General features: G+C 41.8%; 1 protein-coding gene across 3 annotated transcripts in view; it reads left to right on the top strand.

Moving 5' to 3' along the window:
* Positions 1-14,684, top strand: part of LOC142373777 (adenosine kinase-like) — a 117,656-nt gene that overhangs the window by 35,550 nt on the left and 67,422 nt on the right. For all 3 annotated transcript variants that reach the window (XM_075457175.1, XM_075457176.1, XM_075457177.1), the window contains one exon: positions 12,631-12,803. In XM_075457175.1, coding sequence (XP_075313290.1) covers positions 12,631-12,803 — 173 coding nt within the window. The remainder of the gene's footprint in view (positions 1-12,630; positions 12,804-14,684) is intronic.

Raw genomic sequence — 14,684 nt, 5'->3', positions numbered from 1 at the left:
CATTTTTAGAGTTTAGAAATACTGTATATGTAAAGAGCATCTACTGCAGACCTATGTTTCTTCACTCAACCTGCAAAGCATTAAATAGGTCAGTAATATTTCCCCCCTTTGTCTGTGGGGTTTGTAAAACGCTCCGAATCCAGGACCGAATCATTAGCATGGACGGAATCCAGAGCGTTAATGGTAACCAGGCAGAGTCAGATGACATTGTTATTGCAGCCGTTCCCGGGAAAGTGAGGGGAGCTGAAAATTTATATTTGATTTATAGCAGGGTTTGAATTTATGTTCCAGCTCTCAATAGGAAAGTAAGTGATCTTCACCCAGCTTCTCACAAGAGAGGGCCCCACAGCATCTGGTGCTGGAAACATCTCTGTATCAAACAGAGTTCCTTCTAGTTTCTCTTCACACTGCTTAACCACCAAGAATTTACACCTGTAGGGGATATAGTATTACTATGTTTATTGGACTGGATTCAAGTCTGAGCCTTGAGAAATTATCGGACGTGTGAAATAAGTTGCCCTTTGTGGGAAACGTCAGGGAAAAAATTAAAGCATGTCTCCAAGCCCATTTCCCAAAAAGTTGGGAGGCTGTGTAAAATTAAAGGTAAATAAACAGAATGTAAGGATTTTCATAGAAAGTTCTAAACTTCTCGATTGAATGAAAATAGGACAAAGATATCAAAGACTTTGAAACTGAAAAGAATGTAATTGTTCTCCTTGAAAAATAGATGTTTCTTTTCAGTTTTGTACACGTTTCAAAAAGAGTTGGGGGAAAAAAAAAGTTCTTTAAAGCTTAAGGGGAACAAAAAAGAACCCCTGGTGTAACATCTTACAATTGATGAGGTTGATTGGCACGAATCTATCAGAATTAAAGATGAAAAGGGGTTCACTATTGTGTTAAAATGATGAAATAATGCTAGATATCGTGAAAACTATTAAATATTACTCTGCCTTTACAACTTTATGTAGTGGAAACCACTGCTGTCCTGTAGTCTGTTGAAATCTTCAAATTTCTTCTTTGAAATCATGGAAGCAGCCTCCTTTAAGTTTAATTAGAGAGAGAGAGACCATCACAAAGTGTAGAAACCAGTATCTGTGATGTTATGGGAATATATTAGTGCACATTCTATAGATAACTTGCATATCTATGAAGGCACCATCGACACTGAACAATGTAAGCAGGTTTTGAGCAACATACTGGTATGCTCCCATCCTGTTAGCTCTTTTTCCAAGAAATTCTTTGCTGATTTCAGCAACACAATGCCAAATCACACTCTTCACGTATCTACAACAACATGGCTTTGTAATAAGAGCCTGGGTGCTAAACTGCCCAAATTGTTCCTGCAGACATGCCGCCAACTGAAAACATGAGCTGAGTTTTGAAATGAAAATAAGACAAGTGAGGACCTGAACTGCTGAGCAGGTGAAATCCTATATGATGCAGGAATCAGAAAGCAGTTAACTTGTGGAGCTACAGAAACTGATCTTATCGGATACCAAATGCTCCCAGAGTTTTGTCAGAAGTAGATGTGATGCAAAACAGTTGGTAAATGTGCCCTTTGCGGAAACTTATTTTGCAACATGTTGCTGAGGTCGAGTCAAAAATGAGCATATAACTTTACCAAAACATCAAACATCTCACTGTCAAAATTTGATTTGTTGTCTTTGTGCTATTTTTTCTTTCTCAATTAGTTATAGATCTTTTTCAGACAATCCTTTTATTCTGTTTTCACTTATTCTACTTTTTAGTGCACCACCTATTTTTTTGGAAAATGGGGTTGTAGACACATTTATATTTGTTGAGCTCTTAGTCATTACCTGGTATTCTGTGCAGTTCACCTAAAGAAACTAAGTCATTATTGGGTTTGGTATATTATTTACGTAATGGTGTTTGATATTTTGAGTGTCTGCTCAGTATTTCAAGCAGTGCGGCACAGACATAAAGATCTTTGAATTGCTCAGCTTGAGTGCAGTTATTTATTGAGCTTTTTTCTAACAGCACATTGACAAGAGCACAAGTATACTGCTTTCTGTCACTGTTAGTGTATTGTTGAATTCTTAAAACCTTGTATCCTCACATTATTATCTGCTAGAAGTGATGATACAAATACCTTCTTTATGGTTTAGTAATAACTGCCTTATTTTTCATAGGGATACAGAACATTATTTATCACTGGCAGTGTTCAGGGGGATTAATGATGCATAACTCTGTTGGAGTTGTCTGGCATACAGCACCAGCCGAAGGAATCTGGAAGGTTATCAGAGCAATAAATCCCAACTTTTTCCTCAGTTGTTTGTCACGATGCACTGCAGCAGCCAGTAGTTATGATGGTTCCAGCTTGTTCTCTCACACTTTCTCTCTTTGGGAGCCTTCACGAAAATAACACAACTTGTTTAAGCTCCAAATTGATAACGTGGAATTTGATCGCACAACCTCAAAGTTCAAAGCGAGCGACCGTTTTTAAAATCTCATCCTTGATACAGCGTCTGCCTCCAGCTGGATGATTGGGTGTAGATAGGGAACACGCTGCACACTCTCCATCTCTGATGTTAAGTCTTGCATTTTAACTGTTTTGTCGATTGCCATCATCCAATTCTGTATGTCTATAAACTGAAAATTAAATTAGGTGTGCAGACTGTTACACAAGTTCAATCTATACCCCGGCGGCAGCACTAGTATTTCTTTCATCATGACTTATTTTCTCTGTTTAATTTATTGAATAAATTGCCCCTTTAACTTGTCAAGCAGCAGGAAGTCATCCAGGCATTGTCTATGATCCCGGCAGTGAAGAAGATCCAGTCTATTAGTGCAATGATAGGGCCTTTACTGCAGTGAGCTCACTGATTGAATGGCATCCTTGTCAAGGTCAGGCCGTAGCTAAGAGCTATTTTCTGCTTACCTGTGCAGCCGGCCGGCCACAGAATCTGCACACAGACCGACTTTGCACCAGCGAGCTTAGTAAGCGGAGAAGCTCATCACTGATATTTCCAGCTGGTAACATGAAGAGAAACCTCTGCGCCTGCAGAAAAGGACACAAAGACATGAGTAATATGATAAGTGGGATCTCGCTACAGTGCGTGAAGACATTAGGAATGTTGTTTTTTGATCTGTGCCAGGGGCCTAATCACATCCTCCTATTGTGTCCCTGTCAAAGAAAACTATTGTGTTAAATGTGAATCAGTTCTTTTCAAATGTGAAGACTGGTTCAGAGGTCAAGCTTTGAGCACAGATGTTTTGTCTGGTCATTTTTGATGAATATGAAGTGTCAGCCGTTTTGAGCCCGATTTCCTCAAAAAATACAAGCATTCCAGCTGAAACAGTGTGTGACGACTCCAGGGAGTTGAAGTTCTGACAGTCGTGTTTTAAGCTGCTTATGCTCAGGGACCTACTTTATATATGTCAATTGCTGGGAGATCCAACAATGTTTAGCACCAGATCCAATATTGGATGCATTTGGAGTTCAGGATTAGTCTAAGCTGAGTTGTTTTTGTTGAATGATCTCGCTCTTTAGTTTTCAGATGATAAATTTGATCACGAAACGCAGCGCTAATGCTTATTAGAATCCACTCTTTTCTAGCAGCACAGTTTTGAAATGAATTTTCTGCACTGCCACATTGAATTTAGCCAGGCCTGACCTGCGCTAAGCCCTCAACGGGAGCTGTCATTTAGCGTATGTTTAGAAAAATAAAAATAAAAATCTCTTCTGTAACATGGATCACCCGCACTGGCTGCCACCTCTGCGAGATCAAAGCACTGTGGAAATCCACCATACTGCACACAGGGGAGTTGTGGAATCAGGAGCCAGAACCGATTCACCTGTGCAGGGGCCAAACACAGCTGCATTCCTACCAGCTGGAGCCCACTGACCACAGACAGGATTAGAGGCTTTCGCTGCAAAGGTCCTTCATCATCTCTCTGCCTGAACCTTGAATGGCAACAACCCCTGCAAACACAAATGCCATTTTATGATCACTTAATAACACCTCTATCCTCAGTTTATGCACACTCACATTCAGTAAATCAGCCCCTGTGCTTTTATAGCCACAATTGTCTCTGCAGATAAAGAGGACGACCCAGCAGTCTGGGACTCCCAGCCCATGAATCTGTTGTGAAGGCATTTTTTTTTTCCTCCCTTTGCCCTCCCTCAGATAAGTATTACTGTACAGCCCGCCATTGTGAAGCAGCTCCCCGGCTTTTGTATCCCATCTCAGCCCCTCATGCCTGCCAGGTAAACCCGTCTGCCGCTCTGTTGCTGCGATAGGGGAGTTTGGCTCTGACTGACTGAAACAACATCACCTTGTTTATCCTGTAAATAATTCACCCCTTCCGGGCAACAGAAACAAAATCAAGGTTGTGTGTTTAACAAGGGAGTCGAGGAATGAGAGGAGCCAGAGAAGAAAAAAAAAATCAGGTGTTTCCTTTTTAGATAAACTTGGCGCCTGGAGACAGCGACACATCCCTGATTTTTATTCAGCGCGAAGATGCTGCAGTGAGATGTGTTAGTTGTGTGTGTATGTGCTGCGGGGAGGGGTGCGGAGGGGTTTTATTTTGTGTGTGTGCTCATTGAACTTGCCCTTTGATGGCTCTTTGAAGAGGGTGCAGAGATACTGGTGGGGACATTCTTGTCGTGTTTAACATCACAACCTATGGAGTGTGTCGGAGCGTCACTGAGTTTGACGTTTATCATTTGGAGGGGGGGGTTAAGGGGTGGTTGTTCTTGGGAGCTGTCACCTCCCCCACCCCCACTCACCACACAACCGTTCTGTCACATACGTGTATGTGGACACGCGAGCTGCCTTGGTTTGTTTTGGTGTTGTCTAACATCACTCCCCTGAGGTAGTGTACTAGTGTCTAGAATAGACTGAAGCATTTATTTCCCCCTCACTTGCAGCACAGGGACATTTTCCATCAACCTATTTTGACTCGGTGTGTACACAAAAAATTTAATTTAGAAAGTCACACCAGAAAACCTCTTTGCTGAGGATGGGAGGAACTAGTTGGAAAAAAAAGGATCTAAAGAATGCCCATGGATTTTCTTTTAAATGCACAATTACCTCGTTGTACCTACCACTGTTACCTCTACCTGCATCTGAATTCATCTTCCTGTTAAGCAATGCCACCACAAATCCCCATAAAATAAAATATAGTGACTGTTTGTCATTTTTCCTTGCATCTTTGTTGCAGGCATTAAAATGACATGGCATCATAGACTGGGAATCAGCAATGATATTACTCTGTCTTCATTAATTATGTAATCTTGTTATGGCCCCAAGTGTATTTGTATCCCAGTGGCTGATGCAGATTGATTTGCATTTGCACAGTATTTTAATGTAAAGTATCCAGTAAGAAAGCATCATCGTGTTCACTCTGGAGCACATATTGAAATAATAGAGGTGGAGACTATAAAGCTTCTATTAAATCTTTCTCACTCTGTTTTAGTTCCCATAGTAACAGGTTGTTTTAGTGGGTCACTCTGAGGGCAGAGATGAAATAAACTGTGAACAGATAGGACAGTAAAAAGCATGGGCTTCATTCATTCATGCATTCACTCATTTCCCATTTATTATCTGGATGCTGGTTCTCTCCAGGTAGCAGTTTAGGCCCAGATATCAATGTCCTGGGCCACCTCTGGTGGGATACGAAGGCATCCCAAAGTCAGCTCAGAAACAATAACAGCTTTTATACAGTTTTTTTCAAGGTGGGGCTGCTGTACCTCTAGTCTACCTTGTAGATATGTTTGGGGTAGTGAACAAAGCGGAATGTTGCATATGTACAGGGCCTTATTCACAAAGCTGACAATCATAACTCAAGAGAAACCTGCTCTGTTTGACATTACCAAAACACACAAATCACTTGCTGCTATGTTTTAAGTTTTTAATCTACAAGGTCTTATGGTTGCCCTAATTATAAAATGTGCGTACTGCCGCACATTCTTTACTGATGAATTATGTCTTCTTGTGCAATTGTTTGTTCTATGTCCTTGCCGGCAGTTGGAAGTTGTATTTCCTGTGCTATTTTGTTTGCCCTAACACGAGGGTACCCAGCAGGGGGCCACTTCGTCACCGCAGGTTCTTCACGTAGCAGAGCCCTAAGGGCCAGCTGGCACGGGTAGACATGCGACACAAGACACAGACACATTATTGTTCCGTCTTTGGTTTTCGAAAGCACACCCTGGGAGTTACTATGCGGCCTCTGATCAGTGTGAAAGAGCAAAAACCGTAACATGATACTCTCCTTTAAAGCATTAAAACACAGTGTCTGTGTGGGGAATTTTATCATTTCTCTAAACGTCCAGGTCTGCCCTAGGGTCTCCTTCTTATGATTTATGTCCATAGTTCCTTATTTGCAAAGCATTCCAGAAGCTTAATGAGATATTTTGAGCAGTCTCAACACTTTAACTTCTAATGTAGTGCACTGCCAAAACAATAGGAAATGAGTCAGTGTCCAAATACTTGCACAGATTGCATCAGTGGACCATCAGTCAGCTTTATGTTGTCTTGCAGCCATAGCCTAAAGCTGCATGACAACTGTGAAACATCCATTACAAAAGCAGACTTGAGTAGCGATACACAAGCTTCCCCAGCATGCTGGTGTGTCAGCAAGGGATGGAGCAGGCACTGAACAGAAAACAACAAGGATCTGGATATTTGAAGCTGAAATTGGGACGGTTTCCCATCGGCCTACATGCTATGCCTCCCTTTGAGTGCTGATTGCAGACATAAGAATGTGGTTGACTGATCTGAAAGGAAATTACTGGAGAGAGAGCTTATCCATGCCTTTGACTGATAATCAGCTCATTATCGTGTTGATCATTTACAGCTCTCCTTCTTGCCCGCTCTCTATTTTAGCTGTGTCATTGAAGCAGAGCACAGAGACTTTTAATGGCTTGGCAAGGAGCCCGTTGTGTTGAGGCAGAGTTAAAACAACCACGCTAGCCCTGGCTATTCTCCACTTTTACACAGTACAGGTCTCCACCCCACTTATCAACCCTCTGAGGGAAGAGAAAAAATTAAATACAAACAACTACAGCAGCGACAACAACATATGCAACCCTGACGCGAGTGTTGCCCTAGCACACCAACATGACTAACTGTGCATGAAATTGAACTGATTGGAGTTATTGACCAGAAGGCTCGAGCCCCTGAGAGGACAGAGAGGAGTAAGGGGGTGCCTTGTGTGTTACCTGATTGAGTGAAAAATCCTCGGCCGGTTGCTTTGATGCCGGGCACTTTACAGGAAAGAGTGATTTAATGGAAGCTGCCAGACCTCATCAATGTCAGCACTCGTGGTGAGGGCCCTCTGTTCCGACACTGTTTTATATAAAAGTGCTTGCGATGACAGGCCCTGATGGACAGATGTTTTCTGGTTGTTTGAACTCCACAGTGAAGAGAAACACTGATCTTAGCCCTTACGTCTGACTCGAAAAGAGAGCCTGTGAACCAAAGGAGGCCGCTGTAGGCCACCCCAGCATGCAGCACCCTCACCCTCTCCTATTTTAGGCTTCTAAAAATAGCTCTATTGAATTTTAGCAGAGGTTGATAAGCCTATAATTAATGTGACTATCATCAGGCACGGGCTGTTCTTCTCAAGAGGAACCAGCTGGTGAGGTAAAGCTGGAAGAATGAAGACTTTAAGGGTGATCTGAGCTGTGTGAGATGGTGAAAGCGAGTGACAGCAAACCAGCTTCCCTGTGATGTGCAGAAGGCACCGCTTTGTTTTCGAACTGCACGATAACACACAGCGTCATCTATCAACTGCCTGCAAAAACCCACTGTGCTGCGTCTTCAGTAGATCTGAATTGCATTGGAATTGCATCATTAATAGAGCAGAAATGATTCTTAGCAACTCTGGGAGAATACATTGACCCCTGAGGGAGACAGAAACAAGACAATGTTTTTACAGGAGGAATATCTAACTAGAGGTCCCATTACCACTTCATCAATATACAGAAGCAAGTCAGGGAGAGTATGGGGGGGAGAGAGAGAAGCAAAAAGGAGAGGAGGGAATGTAATAGCTTATAGTGCTAATGGCAGTCTGAGCACTCAAGTCCCAAACATTCAGCTGCCTCATCTCATCTGAGCTGTGTAATTGCCGTCCTGGAAGCTGCCACGCGAAGCAGCTGCCACCGTTGTGAAGAGTGGCAGCTGTTGGATGTTGAGGAGCAGGTCTGGGTCAGGTCCCCAAGTGGGGCTCCTTGCAACTATGAGATGTCATAATTAATAGCTATCTGGGGGCCCAGGGGCCAGTTTTGGGTGGGTGCATTGGGGGCTAGCAGTATTTTGGTCAATTGAAGTCAAACAGAAAGCGAAGCCAGACTTGTTCTTCTCTTAACATAATAGTGAGCAAGTCTGCAGTATCACACCCACTGCTTTTCAGGGATTATTTTTTTCTCGTTTGTATTAGGTTTCTCTTCTGTTTCTAAATGTACTTAGAGATATGCCGCTATGATGTACCAGAGGAACTTATTAATCTTTGGGGACCAGCGTTCTCCCTAGTTAAGTGAATATACATGAGCTGCTGTTCAAGATACAAGCTCTGAGCACCTTCACAAAAATTTGTTACTCCAGATTCGCTCTTTCTTCCCATCCTCCCCTCCCTCTCTCTAACATGCCGCCTGGGGGCACATCTCACTCTGTCTCATCTGCTGCTTAATTTCACTGGAGCGGCCCTCAGTAATGAAGCGCCTTGATGTACATTTGCCAATTTCTTCCTCTGCCACTGCGGTATAATTGGGATGTGACTAAGCATGAATACCCAGCACAGGGTTGGTTGACCTCTCGGTGACCCCGCGAATAGCGCTTTTGTCATAATGGAGGTATTATCTCATATAATCTGGGAATGGAGAGGGATTGTCTGCAGGGTGCCAGGGATGGAAATGGATTGATGTAACTCCCCGCTCTTGTGTGCCACAGAGGAAGGAGAAAAAAGTGTGAGATACATTTTTTTACATTCTCGTAATGAGGACATTTTCTTCTTATCTATTGCTGCTTTGTTTTCATTTGAGAAGGAGAATAGCTTCTGGCAAAAGCAGGGGTGTTTTTTTATTTATTTATTTTATTTTTTCATGAAGGCAGCGAGTTTTGATGCTAGAGAGGATGTCTCTGTATTTGTGTATATGTGTGTGAATGTCAGCCATTTCCCTGCGTAGGTGCACTGTATACTCACATGTTAGTGTGTATGTGTGTCTGGTAATGACCCTGTAAAATGACAAGCTGAGCTGGCAGCGAGAGTACAGTCGCTTGTCAGAGACAGACAAGGTGGAGGAGGAAGGAGAGTTCAGATAGAGATGTGGGAAGAGGGGGGGGGTGGAGGCTGTGAGGTCAGTTGTTGCTGTGATTCACCATGCTGTCATTAGAGAACGACTGAGGCCCCTGAGTGGCCCTCTCTATTCCCACCTGAGAGGCCTGCAAATGGAGGGGCTGTGCTGTCATTATTTACAGCCCGCAGCTCCTAACCTTGGATTCGGAGCTCATCACTGTGAAGGGAAAATCAGATTGGACTTGACGTGTACCCAAGCCAGTGACCTTGATAAGTGTGAGGTGCCTGCAGCAAGAGGTTAGGAAAGACGAGCTTGGATTTGTGCAAATCTGTGGGTACATGTTTGTGTATTTTCGACCAGGTGGGGAGTTGGAGGCATGGTTGAATGACTGAATCATGACTCAAGATGACACGTGGTAGAGCTGCTCATGGAACAAGATACAGCAGGCATATGTGACATTACCTCTTTTCATTTCACAGGCCCTCTGCTAATAATAATAATAATAATAAGGATATCACAAAAGGGATATTATAACATGAAACAAGGATGTCTACAACCCTGTCTCTAGTTTAGAATCCATTCAAAATCCTCATGAACAATTTAAACTCCATATTCGATTGAAAATGAAAATACATTATATGTTACGTTGAAACTATGGAATTGTATTGTTTGGAAAAATACATTTAGTTGCCCATTTTCAATTTGATGCCTTCAACACAATAGAAAAAAGCTAAAATTGTATCTCATTGCCAAATAGATTACTTGGCAGCAAGTGACATGACTAGCTTTAAAAAGTGCATCCAAGAGAGGCTTTCAGAAGTGAAAGGGATATTACATTTTTCAGGTGGTGTTGTGTGAATGAATTAGGAGTAGTAAAAATTAGGCGAGTAAAGCTGACTTAGAGTGGGGTCACCAGTGAAGAGACAAGGCCGTTGTTGTTGTTGTTGTTTTTTTTTGCCATTTAAAACAATTCAAAGCTGCAATGTCATAGTGGTTCTAGCAAACGCTATATTGTGGATTAATACACCGTGCCACTTCGGCATCAGACATTGCAATCTGGAACAGGCTAGATGGTCTTTGGTTGAGGAAAAGGTTTGCTTGATAAATAACTGATTCTAAAGTCGCACGGTATAAGAATCTGCAATATAGCATTTACAACAACTCTTTTGTTTTTTGATTTGAGCCGATGGGCAAATAGTTCAAAAGTTTGAAAGTAACATGTCTCAGTCTTGAATTTCATCATCTGCAACAGTGGTTCCTAACTTGGGGTCTCCGCCAAAGATCACAGGCTATGAGGAAGGCTTTCACTGAACAGAGAATATAAAATTAGTGTATAACATTTTAACGGGATTTTTAAAGGTCTGTGAGATAATAAAGCGCATCAAACCTTGCATTTACTCACACTGTTTTCACTGTCACTTGGACTCATGCGTGTGTGTTTTATGCAATTGCAAAATGATAAAAAAAAAAAAAGATCTTGTAAGAGGCATTTAAAACTCCACACTAACAGTTGACTCATGCATTTTTTGTTCAAATGGCATATTCACTTTCTTTCAGTAGGTCTTCATATCATACAAAATAGCCAAATGGGAGCTACAACAATGCCCAGCAAAAGTTGGAACTGATACAAAAACATTTTAGATTATCAAAGGAGACACTTGTACACAGACGAGCACAACATTCACCCATTCAGTTCACATTAAAAACAAAAGCCTGTAATATTCTGTCACAAACAGCATAACTAATGTATCATCCCTGGTCAGGCGAGCTTATGGTGGCCCGTTAGTGACTGATTATTCTGGAAAGAGGAACCAATAAAATTTTGGAGATTTTAAGTTTTTTGTGTATGTATCAACGTCTGCATGTCCATGCAAGTTTAGCAGCAGGGAGGATTCACAGCTTTTTTGGTGATACAAGTGCGGGTGCTTCCAGGTAAATAAAAGAAAAAAGAAAAGGCTGGGAGCCACTAGTCTATGGTACATTATTTTCAATTAACAGCGTTATTGAATTACTTTGATCTCCAGGCCCTCAGATGGCACTGCATTAGAAACGGACACAATGGTGTTGCTGCAGGAGCATTGCCAGTGAACATAATGTGTTGCATTATCCATAAAATACAAGTGAAGACTCTACCATGCAAAAAAAAAAAAAAAGAAGATATAGGCCTACACATAAAATTACTATTAATGCAGAGTGATCTATAAAAGCTTTTGAGGAACAAATGCTGCCATCAAGTTAGGATCTTTGTCAGAGGAGACCTTGTTTATATCAGCAGAACAATGTCAAACAGCCTTCTGCATGTGTTTTAACAACCTGGCTCTGCTTGCAGTTCCGACCTTTAATGTAAAATAAGCACAGATTTTCCAAAAATAACAATAAAAGGCAGTTAGTTTCACATGCCTATCATGTCGCTCTTTATGGTGTTATCAATATAGATATAGAGTTAATTATTTGCAAATTCTTGATGGAGATTTACATTTGCAAGCTGATATTTATCTCTCTTCTTTTTTTTTTTCATATCTGTATCATGAAAAAAATCATCAATCCCACCCTGATGTTAACCGGTAGCTGTGGTTTGAAAGCACATGTGAGCCTTGCTCCAAGTAATGAATCTCTTCCTGGATAGTTTTACTTCTCTATTTGATTATTTTTTCCATTTGAACTGGTTACCTGGAGACCAGATGGGCGGGAGTGCATAATAACAGGGGACAGCATCTGAGGATGGGTGATGAAAATGCAGTTTTCTTCCACCACCGAGATGCTATTTGGTCGTGTGAAATGATTAATTTCACACATATACAGGTCATCCCCAAAAGCAGCAACATCTCATTCACAAGGGGCCCCCGTCAGCAGCAAAACAGGAGGCTGCAATAAAATGAGCAAACAGCAGCACGTACTGTACGTCAATAAATCTTTGGAGGTTAAACCTGAGCACTGTAGAATTTGAGCAGCCCCCTTCATCCTCGTCAGGTAAAAGTCACTGAGTACATCAAGACTGTCGAGAGCAAAAAATGGCTAACGAGCAGTTCGGGGAGTATCCTGTGGTAGCGGGTACATACTCTCACTGAGTCTGTGTTTGCATAAGAGGGATGAAGCCTTGAATTATGGGGTTTGTGTAAATAAGGAGATGAGACTGTTTTTAGCACACAGGGAGGAAGGAGGAGTGCTTAGATGAGAATAGTCCCTCTGTGTGCAGTGGAATTGGTCTTGGGTTGTTTACGACAGCTCGCAGCCCTCATATATCACAAGCAGTATGTTTGCTGTGAAGCTACAGTTTGTATGCCATCTGCCTTAGCTGAACTTGACCCTTCAAACAGACTTGTATTTGTAAACTGAGCTCTCTGTAACTGTTTTTATTTTCTATTTCCTAGTGGATGATCCAGAAACCACATAAGGTGGCTACCTTCTTCGGATGCATTGGTACAGACCATTTCGGAGAGATCCTGAAGAAGAAGGCCGAAGAAGCCCACGTTGATGCCCATTACTATGAGCAAAACAAGGAGCCGACTGGTACCTGTGCAGCCTGTATCACCGGAGACAATAGGTTAGCAACCTTTCAGTCACCCTTGACCAACAAACAACCCTGTACCTCAGATATGAAAGAATCATTTTGGTTTCTCAGGCAGCTGACTTATCTTGGCTGGAAGTTATCATAGGGAATCATTGCTAAGCTCGCCCATCAAAAGGAAAAAGAACAGCTTGAGCTTGTTTTTATAGGCCCCTACTCAGTATCTGCCACCCTGGTGGGTTGTCATCCATCTATAGGCTGACAGTAGCAATGTGTTAGTGATGCCTGGGCTATCCCAGTTCTCACCTGTCAGCCTTCTCGGCTGTAAAAGGGGTTTTAGCGTCTCTGGCGACTCTCACGCTAGCATCATCATCAGCACGTCTGAGACAGCAGAGGTCAAACCCTGCGCTGATGTACACACACACATGGACACACAAATATCAGTAACAGTAAGGACTGCAGTTCATGATAGGCCAGGTGTCGGATCAATAACCTCCTTCTCTAAATACTCCTCTCCCCTGCAGCCTTCTATCCGCTGCTGCTGCAGTTGTCAGTCAGTCAGCTGCCGGACCCTGAGTGCCCCAGGAGCCAGCCACTGTGAGTGGTCTTAGTGGGCTTGTTTGATGTGGGTTCTGACACCTGAAAAGGTCAGGTGCCGTGCTCAGGGAGACGAGCTCTGTAATATTTCTTACAGGTGTTTAACAGACAGCTCAGGAGGCCAGAGGAAAGGTCGCCGGCAGGGCCAGATTGGAAGCATAATGGCTTTGAAGGGTTGGGAACTAACATGTCACAGCCCCAGGCTTTGATTAGTGCAAGCCTTCAAAGGGGAAAAAAAAAATCTACCTCCCTCTACTCAAATATGAAGGTTTGAGTTACAATAGATGTTGAATAATCACATTTAAGGCATTAAAAAATAGATTTATTCTATTCTTAGATGTGTAATCAAAGGTTCAATCAGTCAGTCCCTCCAGGATCTTTGGGTTTGTGTGATTGCTGCCCAAAATGTTTCATTTTCCAATGGAAAAGATGTCATTATTTGTGGCCTTTGTAATTTATTCAGAAAAATGTGTGAGTAATTGGCATATTTACCATTTGGGATATTAGTTTAAATAAAGTACTGATCATTTTTTCTTCGCTGTGAGTTTCAGATCGAGTTAAAGATGTTTCGAGCTTTTGTAGTTTGCCATGCAAGATGGTCTGTTGTAACTTGCTGTCACCTAATTGCTCATTTAATTGGAAACATTTGTACTTTCTCCCATAGCAGATAGCAGTGCCAACACAGTTCATAAACCAAATGAGTTTTCCGTGGTAATTACAAATACAAAGTGTTGGCTGATCTTTGTCAGAGGATACTCTGCTGCAAAGCTAAGTCATCTTCACCGTAGTGGCAAAAATATGTCCTTACCGCTAAAGTTGGTACCTTTCTTCTTGGTCCTTTCTTAAAAGTTTCTAAGAGATGGAGAGTCCTGCCAGCTACCAAAGGTCTCAAAGTTAGGCATCCCTTTTGATTATGACTCCCAATTGTTTGTGACTGACATTCTTTTCATTTCATGCTCCACCCAGTGGTTCCTTAATGACCTATTTAGCATCTTGAACTATTTAAGATGATTGTACTTACCTATTTTACTTTATACTTTTATAACCCCTAACCCACTACTACCACATTAAAGGTTAATACTGTGCCTTTGCTTCCCTGTTTTTATCTTACAGCTTAGTTGCAAGTTGCTGTCAGGTAACATTGTTGCACACAAAACAAAATGAAAAGCTTGTAGAACTTTTCGTTTTGTTATTAATTAAATTATCCAACAGCTTATGAAGTACAAGTGAAACATTGATCAGTTAATTTTCTGTTAATGCCAGTTATTATTGACAGATTTGCTCATTGTTGATTTTTCAAAAATGTTTCACAGTTCCATT

Source organism: Odontesthes bonariensis, chromosome 23, assembly GCF_027942865.1.
Source record: "Odontesthes bonariensis isolate fOdoBon6 chromosome 23, fOdoBon6.hap1, whole genome shotgun sequence".
Taxonomy (NCBI): Eukaryota; Metazoa; Chordata; class Actinopteri; order Atheriniformes; family Atherinopsidae; genus Odontesthes; species Odontesthes bonariensis.
Note: the sequence above shows the minus strand (reverse complement) of the source record. Positions and strands in the feature narration are given on the sequence as shown.